Source organism: Chelonia mydas, chromosome 12, assembly GCF_015237465.2.
Source record: "Chelonia mydas isolate rCheMyd1 chromosome 12, rCheMyd1.pri.v2, whole genome shotgun sequence".
In the NCBI taxonomy this organism is placed as follows: domain Eukaryota; kingdom Metazoa; phylum Chordata; order Testudines; family Cheloniidae; genus Chelonia; species Chelonia mydas.
Genome location: NC_051252.2, coordinates 7,715,411 through 7,731,549, shown reverse-complemented (window position 1 = coordinate 7,731,549; position 16,139 = coordinate 7,715,411). Strand labels below are relative to the sequence as shown.

At 46.5% G+C, this 16,139-nt stretch overlaps 1 protein-coding gene across 3 annotated transcripts in view; it reads left to right on the top strand.

The window, feature by feature from the left end:
- Positions 1-16,139, top strand: part of SLC12A3 (solute carrier family 12 member 3) — a 44,225-nt gene that overhangs the window by 13,473 nt on the left and 14,613 nt on the right. For all 3 annotated transcript variants that reach the window (XM_037878075.2, XM_043526105.1, XM_037878074.2), the window contains 13 exons: positions 598-682; positions 1,500-1,654; positions 2,331-2,438; positions 3,454-3,577; positions 4,592-4,693; positions 5,383-5,538; positions 5,916-6,015; positions 6,501-6,612; positions 9,488-9,628; positions 10,255-10,361; positions 11,833-11,915; positions 13,850-13,927; positions 14,476-14,577. In XM_037878075.2, the coding sequence (XP_037734003.1) occupies positions 598-682; positions 1,500-1,654; positions 2,331-2,438; positions 3,454-3,577; positions 4,592-4,693; positions 5,383-5,538; positions 5,916-6,015; positions 6,501-6,612; positions 9,488-9,628; positions 10,255-10,361; positions 11,833-11,915; positions 13,850-13,927; positions 14,476-14,577 (1,453 nt within the window). The remainder of the gene's footprint in view (positions 1-597; positions 683-1,499; positions 1,655-2,330; positions 2,439-3,453; positions 3,578-4,591; positions 4,694-5,382; positions 5,539-5,915; positions 6,016-6,500; positions 6,613-9,487; positions 9,629-10,254; positions 10,362-11,832; positions 11,916-13,849; positions 13,928-14,475; positions 14,578-16,139) is intronic.

The following is a 16,139-nucleotide window of genomic DNA, read 5'->3' as shown; positions in this document are numbered from 1 at the left end:
AACTTTGTCTTCCTTATTCACCAGGGATCACACCCTCCTCCCTTGTAATGATATATTTATAAAGTTCAAGTTTAGGGCCATTTCTGGCACCTTGGATCCTAACGAGGTTTGTCCAGCCTGACAGCTGTTTAGTTGATTTTATAGCTCCTATCTTGTACCCGAAGCTTTACCTTACTTTAAACCTTAGTTCCTCCTGTACCACTGATACATTGGGCAGTCCAGTTCCTCTATTGATCAGAGTCACTCGCTCGTTGTGATACTTCTTCCCAGATGAGGCCAGTGCATGCAATATCCTCTGTCACTGTCACTTTAAGTAGATTAAAACAACGTTCAGTACGACATGCTCTGAGATTTCCAACACGCCAGCCCATCAATCCCACTTCACCTCCAAACATCTAGCACCGAAAGTGGGCTTTGCAGAGTGCCCAGCAGGTTAAGAAATCCAGACTCTGGACAATGCAAGTATCAGGTTGAAAGCTGTCCTGTGGTTTTTGAGTATCTAGGAGTGTTTTCTCTTCTTTATGGCTACAAAAATGAAAGGTAATTTTGTGGTGCCTATGGAATGCTGCTGTGTAACTCTGTGGTTGCCTTGCTTAGGATCCAGCTGTAGCCATTCCCAAAGGCACTCTGATGGCTATATTCTGGACTACAGTGTCCTATCTGGCTATTTCTGCTACAATTGGTAAGTAACATGCATAGACTTAATCCATGGCAGTGGTGGGGAAGTGACAAATGATTAAATGTTCATGGTTAATTTAATGCTTTCATGTTCATTAGGGACAGGGCAATTCCCAGTTATCAGGAATCCTGGGACACAGGGCACTTTGATTCAGTCTGGCTCAGATATCCATTCTGATCCTGGGTACCAGCAGGGGTGCAGAGTTGAGGGGCGTTAAACAGTAAAAAGACAGACTAATAAAATTATAGTTTGATGATTTTTTTTTTTAATTTCATGATTTTTTGAGATCTGACTCAGGAATTTTGACCTCTTGAGACTGGCAACCTTGCAAGTGTCTCCAAAGAATTCAACCCAGGTTTGACACTGGGCCCAGTACGTACTATCCATGGTATGGAACCTTGGGAGCTTTAGTTAGCACTGGGTGGATGCCTATGCAGGGTGGACATGTCTGATACAGCTGAAAGTTACTTTAAAAACAAAACTTAGTACAAGTTAATTCCAGGAGCAGCCAGGAACTTGGGACACTGGGCAAAATGAATGGGCAGTCTGTGATAGCCGCCATCTTGGTTGGGACATTGGAGATTGGAGGTCCCTGGTTCAGAGTGGAAAGCATAAGCTGCTACAGCTTGAGCTAAAGCTCTCGAGATGGGGACTGTGACAGACTTATCTCCTCTGTGGATCAGGCACAGAAGGGCACCTGTAACACACATTCAGTAGTGGGTTACAATTACACAGGGACCTTTGTTAAAGCACATCTGGGCATCATGCATCATATTGGAAAAGATAGATTGGGAAGTGAATGGGAGCTGTTCTCTCCTAGGTGCCTGTGTGGTACGAGATGCCTCTGGGAGCCTGAATGACTCCATTCCTTTTGGCTCTCCGGGCTGCGAAGGACTTGCTTGTGACTATGGGTGGAACTTCACGGAGTGTGCTCAGAAGCAGAGCTGTAACTATGGACTCAGCAATTATTACCAGGTACTGTCACTCTGGTGCTCTCAGCAGCATGGCTTAGAAGGCTGAAACAGGGTTGGTCACTTTGGCCTGGGGTGCGGAAAATCCTAAGATATCCATGGCTGGTGGTTCTCACCCCCTTCCTGTCCCCACCCCAGTTCCTTTGCTGTACTCTGTTAGGTCTGCATTAGCACCCCTCAGAGCGGAAGTAGTGGTCGCATCCCAATGCAGCCAGTAGCCACTGAGGGTGATAGGTCAGTTGCCTGAATTGCTGCTTTCTCTCTTTTAAAAAGGTAACTTGCCACAAATGAGGAAGGGGTCCTACAGATAATGGGCTCTTTCCCTACGCCACCCTGATTCATTCCTAGAGCCTCCTGTGACATGAATGAGATGGGGCCCTGTGGGGGAAAAATCACACGTGACCATGTAATTAAAGACTGTATTATAATGCATATGCACTAGAGGGCTGAGTTAAGGTTGCACAGGCAGCCTGAATACTGGCACTTCCTACCTTTTGAGTGCTTGACTTTGCAGTCTTAATAAGGTTCTTTTGACGTAGGGTGTTTTGGGCTGTAATAAGCTGTGCTCTGAGGAGCTCTGAGTGGTGGCTGTCAGAGTCTGAGGCTTGCAGGGGAAGGAGCCCAGGTTGTTAGGCGAAGGTGATGCTGGAGTGATCTATTGCCTCCTGTTTTTTCTGTAGAGTATGAGCATGGTATCTGGATTTGCCCCCCTGATCACGGCTGGAATCTTCGGGGCCACCCTTTCTTCTGCTTTGGCCTGCCTGGTCTCAGCACCCAAAGTCTTCCAGGTGAGATGGTGGCATGCTCAGGGGACCATGAAAACATCTGCAGTGTTGTCTTTTATGTATACAATAAACATGAGTCCACGGCAAGCTAGCAGGTCCCTGGCATTTCAGAGCCATAATTACAGGCTGAGTCTCCACCATGCATAGGCATTGTGAGTTCTATAATAAGCTGAATAACCACCATAGTTGGGCCTCACAATGCATCACTGGTAGGGTGACCAGATAGCCACTGTGAAAAAACAGGACAGGGGGTGGGGGGTGATAGGCGCCTATATAAGAAAAAGTCCCAAAAAACGGGACTGTCCCGATAAAAATGGGACATCTGGTCACCCTAATCACCGGGAATTGCCAGCTTTCTGGATAGATTCTTTAATCTGATATTCTTGATGCTTCTGGGGTTTTTGCTTGGAGCTTTGTTCCAGCAGATCCCATCATGTGATGCAGCCCACGAGCTGGGGGTTATGCACATTGCTACTTTTTCATGCTGTCCCCTTGGCTTTGCTCCTACTTGGCTAATCCTAATGGGACAGATTCTGTCCTCAGTCACTCCCATGCAGCTTCTTCCCTTTCAGTGGGCTTGCAAGAGTATAAATGAGGCAGTATATGGCCCATTGCTTTTGTTCATTTTATGAATTAAGATAATTAAGGTGACATCTCCTGCCCTTTCCATAGGGCCATCCGTGGTGGCAATGCCCCATCAGCAGAGTACAAGTGTGCTAGGATTGTTACCACTGATATTGGGATGAAAGTTATTACAGTTAGCTTTTCCAAAGTGAAGGGGACCTGATAGCAGGAATGGGCAAACTGGTTCTAAAAATATATCAGCCTTCTAGGGTGGGGGCCAAATTCTGTTCTCACACTGTTAAATCTGGAGTAAGTCCACTCAAGAACAAGGATATACACTGAGCCAGTGAAAGTGCTTGGAGCTGAACCCTGGTTCAGTGGACCCTTGCTCTCAGCTCTAACCAATAGTCCGCAGTGCCTGTCAAATCTAGATGACAGCTCTTTCTCTCCACAGTGCCTGTGCAAGGACCAGCTCTACCCTCTGATCGACTTCTTTGGGAAGGGCTATGGGAAGAACAACGAGCCGATCAGGGGTTACATGCTGACCTACATCATAGCAGTGGGGTTCATTCTTATCGGTAAGTGCCTCAGATTTAATAGGCTGCCAGATCCAGTAGGTAGTTTTCTCTCCTTTTTTTCTACAGGCCGATTAATGATCAGTGTGATGCCAGGTGGCTCTTTCTTTGTCAAACCAAATTCCTGCCTTTGTTAACTTCTTCCACCGTGGTATGAAAAATGGCTGCAGGTTTCCTACACACAGGAGGCCAGAAGATAAAACTATATTCTACCAAAGGATGAGTGCAAGGTAGATTGGGAGAGCCTAATTCCACCCTCTCTTACACGCTTGGCTAGTCTGGAGTAGAGTTACTCCATATTTACACCCAGGTGAGGGGAGATCAGGCCCAGATATTTCTTACCTTCATGGAACAAAATGTCAAATCTAAGAGAGTTCTGTCCTTCGCTCAGCAAGAAGATTCTGATGGCTACTTCTCCAGTTGCACTGAAACCTGACCAGCCAAGCCAGCACTGAGCGCAATTCCCTCCCAGGAGCAGGGAGCTCAGTAGGGCATATGTTAAACCACTAAGACACGGCTGCTTTTTTAACTGAAGTTTGATCTTGATGGAAGGTGCTAGTCCTTCCCCAGGTGCATTCTAATATTAGGGGGAAGAGTCCTTTCATAACAAATACACAGGGAAAGAGAGAGCTGGAAGTAGAACCCATATCCAATGGCTCTTCAATATCATAGAATCATAGAATACCAGGGTTGAAAGGGACCTCAGGAGGTCATCTAGTCCAACCCCCTGCTCAAATCAGGGCCAATCCCCAATTTTTGCCCCAGATCCCTAAATGGGCCCCTCAAGGATTGAATTCACAACCCTGGGTTTAGCAGGCTAATGCTCAAACCACTGAGCTATCCGTCCACCCCTAAGATGTTGATAGACATCTTAGAAATCTCTACGATAGCTGGAACAATCAGCCAGGGCTCTCAGTTTCTTCTTGATTTTCACCTTTCTCCCGTTCTCAGAGGTTGAGTTGGCCAGGGTGTAGCAAATGCACTAATGAGCCATCCCTCTCTTTCCCGTCCCTGTAGCGGAATTGAACACTATTGCCCCAATCATCTCCAACTTCTTCCTGTGCTCGTACGCACTCATCAATTTCAGCTGTTTCCACGCCTCCATCACCAACTCACCGGGTGAGTGATCGCTACACTGGTTCTCAGTAGCTACACCCGTCTTGTTGGCTGGGAGGTAGTGTCAGGGGTCTCTGAGCTTTATAAGGCTGGAGGGTCACTCTCTGCATCAGGGTAAGGTGTGAGACCTAGCCCAAAAGTTTCATAGTAAGAAGCTCTTTGAGCTGAACAAGGCGATACGCTTGGAGGATCCATGGTGATTAGGAGATGGGGAGTATCTTCAATTCTATAAACAGAGCATCTCTGGGTGGGGGTGGTTGGGTACAGGTGTCTGCTCCTACTCTGAGAGATGTCAGGTTCTCTCTCCACCCTGCCTTTGTCTCCCAGGGTTACAAAGAAAGCATGAGCCAGTGATACGGGCACTAGCCTAGGACTTGGGAGATGTGGGTTTACTTCCCTACTCTTCCACATACTTCCTGTGTGACCTTGGGCCAGTCGCTTAGCCTCCATGTGCCTTATCAGTACAGTGGGGGTAACCACTCTGCCTCCCAGGGGTGTGGTGAGGATAAACACATTAAAGGTTGTGAGGCGCTCAGGTGTGGTGGTGATGGAGGCCAGATAAGTACCTAAGATAGATAGGGTGCCCCTGTTCTACTCTCTCTCCTCAGAGGCTGGAGGACCCCTCCCCCAGGTGTGAGGGAAGAATTTAGCCGTGTAAGTGATGAACGTATTTTTGTGTCATGTCCACGCAGGATGGAGACCATCCTTTAGGTATTACAGCAAGTGGGCTGCGCTCTTCGGTGCCATCATCTCTGTCGTGATCATGTTTCTGTTGACCTGGTGGGCAGCCCTGATAGCCATTGGCATCATTGTCTTCTTACTGGGATACGTGCTCTACAAAAAGCCTGGTGAGTAACTGGGGCTTCTTGTTCTTAAGCAGACAGCGGCTCTAGTGAAAATGCCAGGCTGAGATATCAGAAGTCTATTGGTCTCGGAGCAGGGCAGCATCCGTGCAAGATTCCACCATGCTCTCTTCTGCCAACAAGGCAGTCAGCTGGGAGAGAGGTTTCTATGACGCGGCCAAGCCTGCCGTAGTAACTGAACCCAAACCCTCCCACTTGCTTCACAAGGGGAACTAAACAAACCAACGCATGCACAGCCAGGCTCTCTGGAGCAACCCTACAATAACAAAGCAGTCCGTGCACGTGCCCAGCTCATTGCCAGCATCACTCCTATTTCTGTTTTTAAATGGTCTAATATGTTCCGAATGATTGTCCCTCTCCAGAAGTGAACTGGGGCTCGTCTGTGCAGGCTGGTTCATACAACTTGGCCCTGAACTATTCCGTGGGACTCAATGAAGTCAACGAGCACATTAAGAACTACAGGCAAGTAATAGTGCTGTGTGGAGGATGACAGCAAGGGACCATGGCCCTCATCCCCAAACACAGAAGGGGCTCATGTGTTTGAATAAGTCCCCAATGTTCCCCTCAAAGGCACGACTAGTCAGCTGAACCCCAAATGAGACTCCACTGAGCGTTAGTAAACTTGTTTAAATTTCTGCTCCTCTCTGCACCTCTGGGTTGCAGCCAGGGCCAGAAGGATGGAAGAGGAAGAGAGTTTTCACAGTCTTTTCAGCCCAGCTAGACACCGGAAATCCTTGCAAGGAAGCCTGAGGTCTCCAGCCCAGTTGTGTACTTCCTGGAGGATCTGATAGTTTGGTAGTGAAGGACCCACGCATCCAAAAGATACTGCGTAGATTGGGTGGGTGCCATTAGCCATACAGGGGCATAGTGATCAAATTCCACCAGAAGATCTCAGCAGTGACTTTTTTGCTATAAGTTACCAGCCATCTTTTCTTCTTCCTCTCTAGACCCCAGTGCCTGGTCTTAACAGGCCCTCCCAACTTCCGCCCAGCCCTGGTGGATTTTGTGGGCACTTTCACCAAAAACCTCAGCTTGATGATTTGTGGGAATGTGCTGGTAGTAAGTATTTTTGGTTCAGCTTCTCTCTACCACCTCCATAAGAGCAGCACGAGCAGCAGTGCAAGGTAGGGTAGGATGCAGGTATCTACACCAACCCTAATCTGGCATCTGTTCACTGCCAGTACAAAAGGAGTAAGCTGTGTGATATATTCCCTGGCAGGGCCCTGAAAAATAATATCCAGGGTTGTTAAATGCATGGGGATGACTCTTCCAGTCCTTATGTAGCCCATGCAAACTGCAGGTCTTTGTTTCCCTCTGGTGGTGGGGTCACCTATGAGGGTCATGAGGCTGATACTATCTCTAGCTAAGGAGCTGATGTGGTAGAGACTTACGTTTTCAGCTCTGAAGGTCCTGGGTTCAAACCTCATTAACGGACAAGGAGTTGGTTCAGTTTGAGTTTTGCCAGAGAGAGGATTTCAGGATTTGATGCCCGGACTTTTGAGGAGTTGGCACATAGCAGAACCTTTGCAGGTTAGTAATCTACCACTGCTGAGTGAACCAGCCCCTATGCTGCCATACCCCTCTGTCACAATAGTGCATGAGAGCTGAAGATAAAGTGTTCTTGGCTGAGGGGTTTACCTGTGGCACAAGCTTCCTAAGGAAATTAGAGTAGTCCAGAGTTGGGGCACCCTGAGCCCAAGATAAAGACCCTTTTCTTTGACAGAGCATAACAACCTGAAGATAAAAAACCAAAAATAATCTCCAAGCAAAGCCTCCTTTAACTAGGGAGAGGAACTCCATGAAGATCACTAGGAATCTCATCATGGAGATATCTGGGAGTCACTTAGATACTATGGTCTTCTCTTTTCGTCTGTCTTAAAAACAGCACTGTTAGATGTCCAAGTCTAGGTTAGTGATCCAATGGATTGGTTCAGGTGATGCGGAGTGGATGGCAGAGATCTCATGAGGATATGATGGTTTGGGATGTTGATTGAGGAGGTGTTCTGTAGTTTGATGTCCATTTCTGAAGTCACAGATAGGATTGTGTTTCAGTCCCCATTTATGGAAAAGGCAGGTGCATCTGTCATGTGTTGTGGGATGCAGCTAAAAGTCGACCGTATTTTCTATGGGAATGAAAAGCCATGGGGGTTCTTTGGTTGGGTCCTTGATGAGGTCTTTGACTGGGATGTTGGCGTCCTTCCACCTTGCTCACTGTGGTGATGGATTGTATAGAAGACTTGGAGGTAGATAGACAAACCCAATTCTTTACCATGTACCTATGATTTAAAAATATATTTTTAGGCACCGTTAAATGGCAAAAAAAAAAAAGTAAACTCATTTGTGTTGGAAAGATCCCAGGCTAATTAAGCAATATTGGTGACAGGCTACAACGTTTTCATGGGCTAATGGCCTCCTGCTGCAGATGAATTGTCAATGTGAAGATCAGGCATTGCTTTTGAAAGGGGACATTGATCATAGGACAACATTCTGTCCCAGTGACTTGATTTCTTCCAGACCAAACGGCTGATGTAGATGTATTCATTTTTGCCTGAGGTGTAGCAGACTGGCAGTAGCTCACACAGAGCCTGATCAACAGGAGCATAATCAGTACATTGTATTACTGAAGATAATCTTGCAGTAAAGGCACCAAGATGAGGCTCTGTGGTCAATTTCCGGCTGTGTGCGACCTTGGGCAAACCACTGAGGCTAGGATTTTCAAAGCTGGATTGGTACATGAATATGGATCTGTGTACATAAAAGTCCTTCTTTAAAAGCAACCAGTGAAACCTGCATTCCAGGCGATATCATGAAGGCTTTTCACAGATTTTACCAGGTCCTGTGCCACATAAAACTTCATTGGTATCAGTGAGATTTTGGCAAAGGCAGGACTGAATTCTGGTATCATTTAAAGTCCACAGAAGTTTTGCCAGAGATCTCAGTGGGAGACAGAATCAGGACCTGGGTGAGGACTTCAGGATTTGGCCCTATAAGATTGTCTTCAGCTTCCAATTATTTTCAACCTTATTTTACACAGACACAGTGAGCCCTGTGGAGCCACTATTAATGTAATGTGTGTGTGGGATGGGGAACATGTATTCCAAATCACACTGCAGTGTGATGAGGATTAATCGAACTTCTGCCTAATGATGGCTTGGACAAAGTACAGAGAAGGGCAACAAAAACGACTAAGGGGATGGAACAGCTTCCCTATGAGGAGAGATTAATAAGACTGGGACTGTTCAGCTTGGAAAAGAGACAACTAAAGGGGGATATGATAGAGGTCTATAAAATCATGACTGGTGTGGAGAAGGTGAGTAAGAACCATTTAACACAAGAACCAGAGATCACTCAGTGAAATGAATAGGCAGCTGGTTTAAAACAAACACAAGGAAGTATTTCTTCACACAACGCACAGTCACCCTGGGGAACTCAATGCCAGGGGATGTGGTGAAGGCCAAAAGTATAACTGGGTTCAAAAAACAATTAGATAAGTTCATGGAGGATAGGTCCATCAACAGCTATTAGCCAAGATGGGCAGGGATGCAAGCCCATGCTCTGGGTGTCCCTAGACCTCTGACTGCCAGAAGCTGGGACTGGATGGCAGGGTATGGATCACTTGATAGATTGCCTTATTATTTTCATTTCCTCTGAAGCATCTGGCACCGGCCACTGTCAGAAGACAGGATACTGGGCTAGATGGACCATTGGTCTGATCTAGTATGGCTGTTCTTATGTCATCCCACATTTCCAGGGGCTAAGTCTGGATCTCATATATGATTCAGGAGACTGCAGGATATGAAGCTGTTTGGTGCAAAGTAAAGCATATTATTTTATGGGGATAAACTTAAAACCACCAGCTAAAAATGGTTTGCGTGTCGCAAACACACCGAGCCTTAATGCTACTGTTGTGTCCTTTCCTCCCACTCAATAACAGGGATCATGCAAGCAGAAGATGCCAGAATCCAGGCTCACCTCCAATGGCCATACAAAGTGGCTGACCAAGAGAAAGATCAAAGCTTTCTATACGGACGTGGTAGCTGATGACTTGAGAAGCGGAGCCCAAACACTTATGCAGGTAAAGCCCTAAACTGGATATGAATTATGAAGGAACTGCAGTCCCCTGCTGTAAATCTTGCATCAAGGAATTCTTCAATGTTTCTTACAAGCGGCCTTCAACCTTTTCACTGAGAAGAGGTCAGTATTGTTGGGGCCAGCATGATTTGCTAAGGGATGGATTATGACTTGGCGTTCATGCCCATCCAAGGGACTAGAGGGGAGTAAAAATTCTCCTGGTGCCCCTTCATGGGTTAGCCAGCACTCTTCATTCCATCTCTGGAGCAGGTGGGTGGGGAATGAGTGGACCCTTGGCTCCAACCCCCCACTCACTGGCCAATGTTATAATTTGCTGTTGACCTATTCCAATGGCATATTATCCTTGTCCCCCATGGAGCAAGGAGGAGGAGTTAAGATTTAGAGGGGTGTCTCTGAGACACAGTGCTCCTGGGACTGCTCCTGGCATAGTGCAGTTTACACACTACTCCTTGCTCAGAACTGGGCCTAGAGGGCACCATCTAGTGGCTCCTGGGTCATAGGACTCTGTCTGTGCATGTGATGATATCTTCAGATGAAATAAATGCATGTGTGTATGGCAGGGATGTATATATAGTCCTATTAACACTGGAAAAATATCTATTAACCAAGGCATCTGGTCTTGGGAAGATGAAACCCAATATCCTGGTGATTGGGTACAAGAAGAACTGGCAGACAGCTCACCCTAGGACGGTGGAGGAGTACACTGGAATCCTGCAGTAAGTTGGGAGGCTGGTTGATGATAGTGTTGCCTGCTTTGTTTGCTCCCAGTTGAACAGTAGGGAGTTCTGGGTGAACTGGAGGACACTCAGGAAGGAATATGGTGGTGTATAACTAGCCCGCTTTCATGGCTATCCATCTTCATGAATCCACTGCAAAGTTTGACACCAGCAGCCTCCATTGGCTCCCAGTTTAGCCTCTGGAAACTTAGCAAGGCTGTTGCAGCCGCTGGTCAGCAAGATGTGTATTGGTGGGTGTTCAGGGCTACTACCAGTCTCTCACTGCAGTGGGGAAGGATGGGCTTGAGGCTAAAGCAGGGGACTTGGGAGTCAGGAGGTCGGGATGGAGGTCTAATTCCTAGCTTCCTGTGTGACCTCTGGGAAGTCACTCAGTCTCTCTGTGCCCCAGCTCCCCCTTCTGTAAAGGGGGATAAGAATACCTACCTGACCCTGACTTGTGACTTTCTTTAGAAGGGCAAAGCCTTATTTCCGTGATTGTTTTTATTAGCATGTGTTAAATTAGGTGGATTCCAATCACTGCAGTTTATCTGCACCTCAGACGTCTAAATTGCTCTGCCCATTATTGCATCTATACACTGACTACATCTCACCAGCTGCCTTGACCACATCTGATAGGCAAAGGCAATCCCAGGGATGTGTTTGCTTTAGCTTTGCTCCAATTAAGGGCTGACAAGTGTTTGCATCAGTAGCATTTCCAGGCACGTGGGGGAAGAGGATCTGACAAGCTCTGTGCTCTGCACAATCCTGCCCACCCTCTCCCTGGATGCAGCAGAAAGATGACAATTCCGTTGCATCAAGGGTGCCATGGAGCAGTGGTTTTTGGAAGGTCGCTATGATCTGGGAAGATCCACAGGCCACACTCCCCCTTACTTCCAGTGTGGAAGGGAAACACAGCCACTGTGGTACTGGGGCCTGTGCCCTTAAGGGCTGAGCTTCCCAGACAGCGTCTGGGTGGGGCACTGGGAAGCTCTTGTTAGGCACAGCCAGCTGGAACTGGACACAGAATAAAGCAGAGCTCTTGCATTCACCTGAAGCACGGAGTGATCACTGAACACCACCTCCACCACAGCCCTGGGACTGAAGTGAGTAGCTCTTAGACTGCTCTGTGCTGGAGTAGGAAGGGTTCATGTCTCTGGGCTCTCTCTGAGACCCCTCAAGGTGTAGCCTGGCCACCTAGGATTTGTGCTGGGGGCAGGTTTTGCTCTGTAGTAACCTCAGGTACAGTGATCACACCAGTACCATTTGTCTTGAAGTTTTGGTTAGCTTTTAAAGGCATTCCCCACTGGAAAGGCTCAGAGGTCAGGTTCGTTTGGTGTCAGATGGCTAGCATACTGAATGTCAGATGGCTAGCATACTGAACTAAAGGGACAGCCCCTCTGAGCCTGTTCCTAGATTCCCATCGAATGCAAAGAATGTCAGTGCTAAGTTTGTGTTCTCGCTCTCGTTCCAGTGATGCGTTTGACTTCAAGTATGGAATATGCTTAATGAGAACAAAGGAAGGGCTGAATGTTTCCAGAATGATCCAGGCTCACAGTAAGTGTCTGTTGCAGCCACACCGGCAGGAACTGCACCAGCTGCTGCTGGGGTGAGACTGTTAGATCCCTAGTCTTAAGTAGAAGGGAGTGCACACGGGCATATCAGTTGAATGGATGAACACAGTAAGTCAAACCCACTTGCCCTTTGCAGATCAGTAACGGTGCCTCTCTTGTTAATAATTAAACAAGGTGTCAAATATTTCCCCCTGCAAGAGGAAGGGCTTTGACACAGAACTTTGACTGTACGTGGCCAGAATCCTTCTGACTCCCAAATTCTTCCAGTTACTGCAACTGAACGTGCTATTCTTCACTTCCCAGCCCAAAATCATGTCATGGCAGTACTCTGCACTGTTCCACCCGAGCGGCTGCACTGGGGAATGTCACTGGGGAAGTGAAGTGTATAACATATTTCTGGGTCATTTCAAAGTGCCCCCTAGCCAGCGGCTCATTGGGCTGACATGGTGAAGGCATGTCCGTTTCATAGCCAATGGTACACAAGGGAGTGGTACTGCCAGCATCACATCTGACCGCCTTTGATGGCCCTGTCCGGTGGATCAGGTACCCATCTTGCTGCTGGGTGAACTGGAGGTGGCCTTTCAGTGTGAGATCAAATAAGAGAAACCCACAACCTTCAGGACCACAGGCAAACCCCTGAACAACTCAGTCACTGCACCTCACCAGAGACTTCTGGTTGGGATTGTAAAATTCAGAGCTTGCTTTACAGAGCTCCAGTGTCTGAGATCAGTCTGGCCGCTTGGTTCTCCGTTAATTCATCACCGCACCCACAAAGAGTGATGAAAGGCTATAGAACGAATTGCCAGTGTCATTACAGCAAATTACTCACAGGGTGACCATTCACTCCCGTGCAGAGGGCTCACACAAAGTCTATGCACCACTTAAGACTCGCTTGAACAGTGCCCGGGCCTTGTGCTCTGCCTTGGGGTAAATTCACTATAGTGAACAGCAGTCCTATGCCATGCACATCTCTGAAATAACAACAAGCGCCTCATGAGCAGCTGGAACACCCTCTGCCACGGGTGCACAGGAGTTCTTGGGGCTGACAGAAGTGGTCTTTGTCTAAAGTCAATTACCTTCTGCTTTTTAACATGCTTTAAATCTTTGTTAGGTTCCGTGCAGATTGGCTAACAATGAAATTCACCATCGTGCAAAAGGCTGGCATGAAGTCTATGGACCATTTAAGTCTTCAACGTAGGGCTTAAGTGGAATTTAAGTGGTGTCTGTCCTTTGTGCTGGCTTTCTGTGCAGAAGTGAATTTTCCCCTAAACTAGCACACATGCAGCAGAATTTAACGCTGCAACTATAAATGAAAACGTTTTCTAAACTAGCTTTAACTTTTCTGTTCAGGATGTTTTTAGAGTTCAAATTAAAATGAACGTAAGTTCAATGTTCATTGGATTTAGCCATAATAGTTTTCTAAGTGAAAAGAACCTTCCATTGTTTTGTCTTTCACGTCTCCATTGCCTTTATTCTTTATTCTTCAATGAGAAACTGCAGAATTGGAATTAATTTGCAAACTGGACACCATTAAATTAGGCTTGAATAAAGACTGGGAGTGGATGGGTCATTACACAAAGTAAAAATTATTTCCTCATGCTAATTTTTTCCCCTACTGTTACTCATACCTTCTTGTCAACTGTTTGAAATGGGCCATCCTAATTACCACTACAAAAGTTTTTTTTCTGCTGCTGCTAATAGCCCACCTTAATTGATTAGTCTTGTTACAGTTGGTATGGCAACACCCGTTGTTTCATGTTCTCTGTGTATATAATCTTCCTACTGTATTTTCCACTGCATGCATCCGATGAAGTGGGTTTTAGCCCGCGAAAGCTTATGCCCAAATAAATTTGTTAGTCTCTAAGGTGCCACAAGTACTCCTCGTTTTTTTTATTCTTCTCATCATCTCTTTTGCAGTTAACCCGGTGTTTGACCCAGCAGAAGACCCTAAAGAGAATGGAGCAAATGGTGTGGTACCCACTGTGACAGGCACATGTTAGTTCTAACTACGTTCATCTTTGTAATAAGAAATGCTCACCCTCCAATTTGCAGTGAAAAATAACGATGTTCTACCATATCAGAGCCAACTAGCTGACTGATTTTTGGCTACTAGTTACACAGGGACCCTGGCTGCAAAGTCCAGATTTGAACTTCCCTAAAGTTTGGGTCTGCAGGGTTTGGGGATGTTTGGATCAAGCGTTTTGGTCTAACCAAATACAGAAATAGGGTTCAGCTACTAAGCTTTGCTCTGGATCATACATTTACAGGATATGGCCTAGACCAGTGTTTCTCAAGCTATCTGATGTGGGGGACCGGCATTTTTTTTTTTCCAATGTGCGCGCAGACCGGCAGCCGATGGCTCGCGGACCGGCATCGGTCCGCAGACCACCACTTTGAGTAGCACTGGCCTAGACAGCATTTTGCCGTAGCCTGCAGGCTGTAAATAGGAAGGGCCTGCCACCTGCTGCAGAGAGTTGGAAGAACAGCACATGTCAAATTCCAGGACCTGTCTCTCATGCTGTGGGTTCTTTCCCCCTTGCTAGCGGATCCTGATGCCCTTACAGCGGAACAGCAAGCAAGCACCATCTTCCAGACTGAACAGGGCAAGAAGACTATTGACATCTACTGGCTCTTTGATGATGGAGGTGACCTTTGACCTTAATAAATACTCCCAGTCTGCACACAGATTTGGGACTTTTTTATCTCATTATTTCCATCCCACCCTCCATTCAGCTCATGAATGAGTCTGATCACTGAAGGTTTTCCCCGCTGCAGCTGGGTCTCAAGCCACTGCAGGGCAATGACCTCTTCAGCTGTGCTCACCCCCATGCAATCATTCATCTCAGTCATTCCTCAGCAGTGTCAGGGTCAAGTTCTCCGAAGGACAGTTCCTACCCATGCATTTCCAGCTTTCCGCAGGGTGAAGCCCTTCTCAGCAGTGTCCACCTAGCAGTTGTCAGCTATCCCCAGATCACTGTATTGCTCCTGTACAGTGCTGTTAAGTTCCACCAAAACCTTGCCATGCTTGGCCAGCGTGGCCTACTGAGGACATTGCCTGAGATTCTCAAAGGCGATGAAGAGAGGTAGGTGCCCAACTCTCATTGAAACCAGTGGGATTTGGGTGCCCAACTCTCTTAGACTCTTTTTGCAAATCTCACTCATACTCTCTTCGCAAAATCTCTCCTGCACTGCCTTTTCTACCAGGACTGCTGATAGCACGGCAGGAGGCTTTCAATATAATCGTTTTGAGCAGAAAACATTCGACAGCAGCACTGGCTACAGAGACTTGCTTCTGTTAATCATGTTTGTTACGGTAGCACCTAGGGACCAACCGAGATGGGGGTTCCGTTGTGCAAGGCACGGTACAGACATAAGCAGTAGGCTGTCTCTGCCCAAAAGGGTTGCCATCTAAATAGACAGGACAGACAAGCGGTAGTGGAAAAGAATACAATCTACAAGCAGAGCAATCAATGTGATGATGGCAAATGGAGTATTTGTTCCATGATTTTTTCCCCCAAGAGTGTTAGGTAGGAGGAAACAGCTAAACGGAAAGACAAGAGAAGGGAGAGGAGCGACAGGCACAGAACAGAGGAAAACCTTGAGGGGAGGAAAGTAGGAGGGTAAGATGTTGAGTGAAGCTGAGGTGAATTACTATATTATTAGGGCTGTCAATTAATCACAGTTAATGCATGCGATTAACGCAAAGCAAATTAACTAGATTAAAAAACATAGTTGCGATTAATTGCAGTTTTAAATGCACTGTTAAACAATACCAAAATACCAATTTATATTTATTATAAACACTTTTTGGATGTTTTTCTACATTTTCAAATATATTGATTGCGATTACAACACAGAATACAAAGCATACAGTGCTCATTTTATATTATTATTTTTTATTCCAAATATTTGCACTGTAAAAAAAGAGAAAAGAAAGAGTATTTTTCAATTCACCTCATACAAGTCTGCTCAGTCCTACGTCTTGTTCAGCCAATCGCTCAGACAAACACGTTTATTTACATTAATGAGAGAGAATGCTTCTTATTTACAATGTCACCTGAAAGCGAGCACAGGCGTTCGCAATGCACTGTTGTAGCCGGTGCTGCAAGGTATTTACATGCCAGATATGCTAAACTTTCGTATGCCCCTTCATGGTTTGACTTGTAGGCTCTAAAGTTTTACACTGTGTTTGAGTGCAGTTATGTAA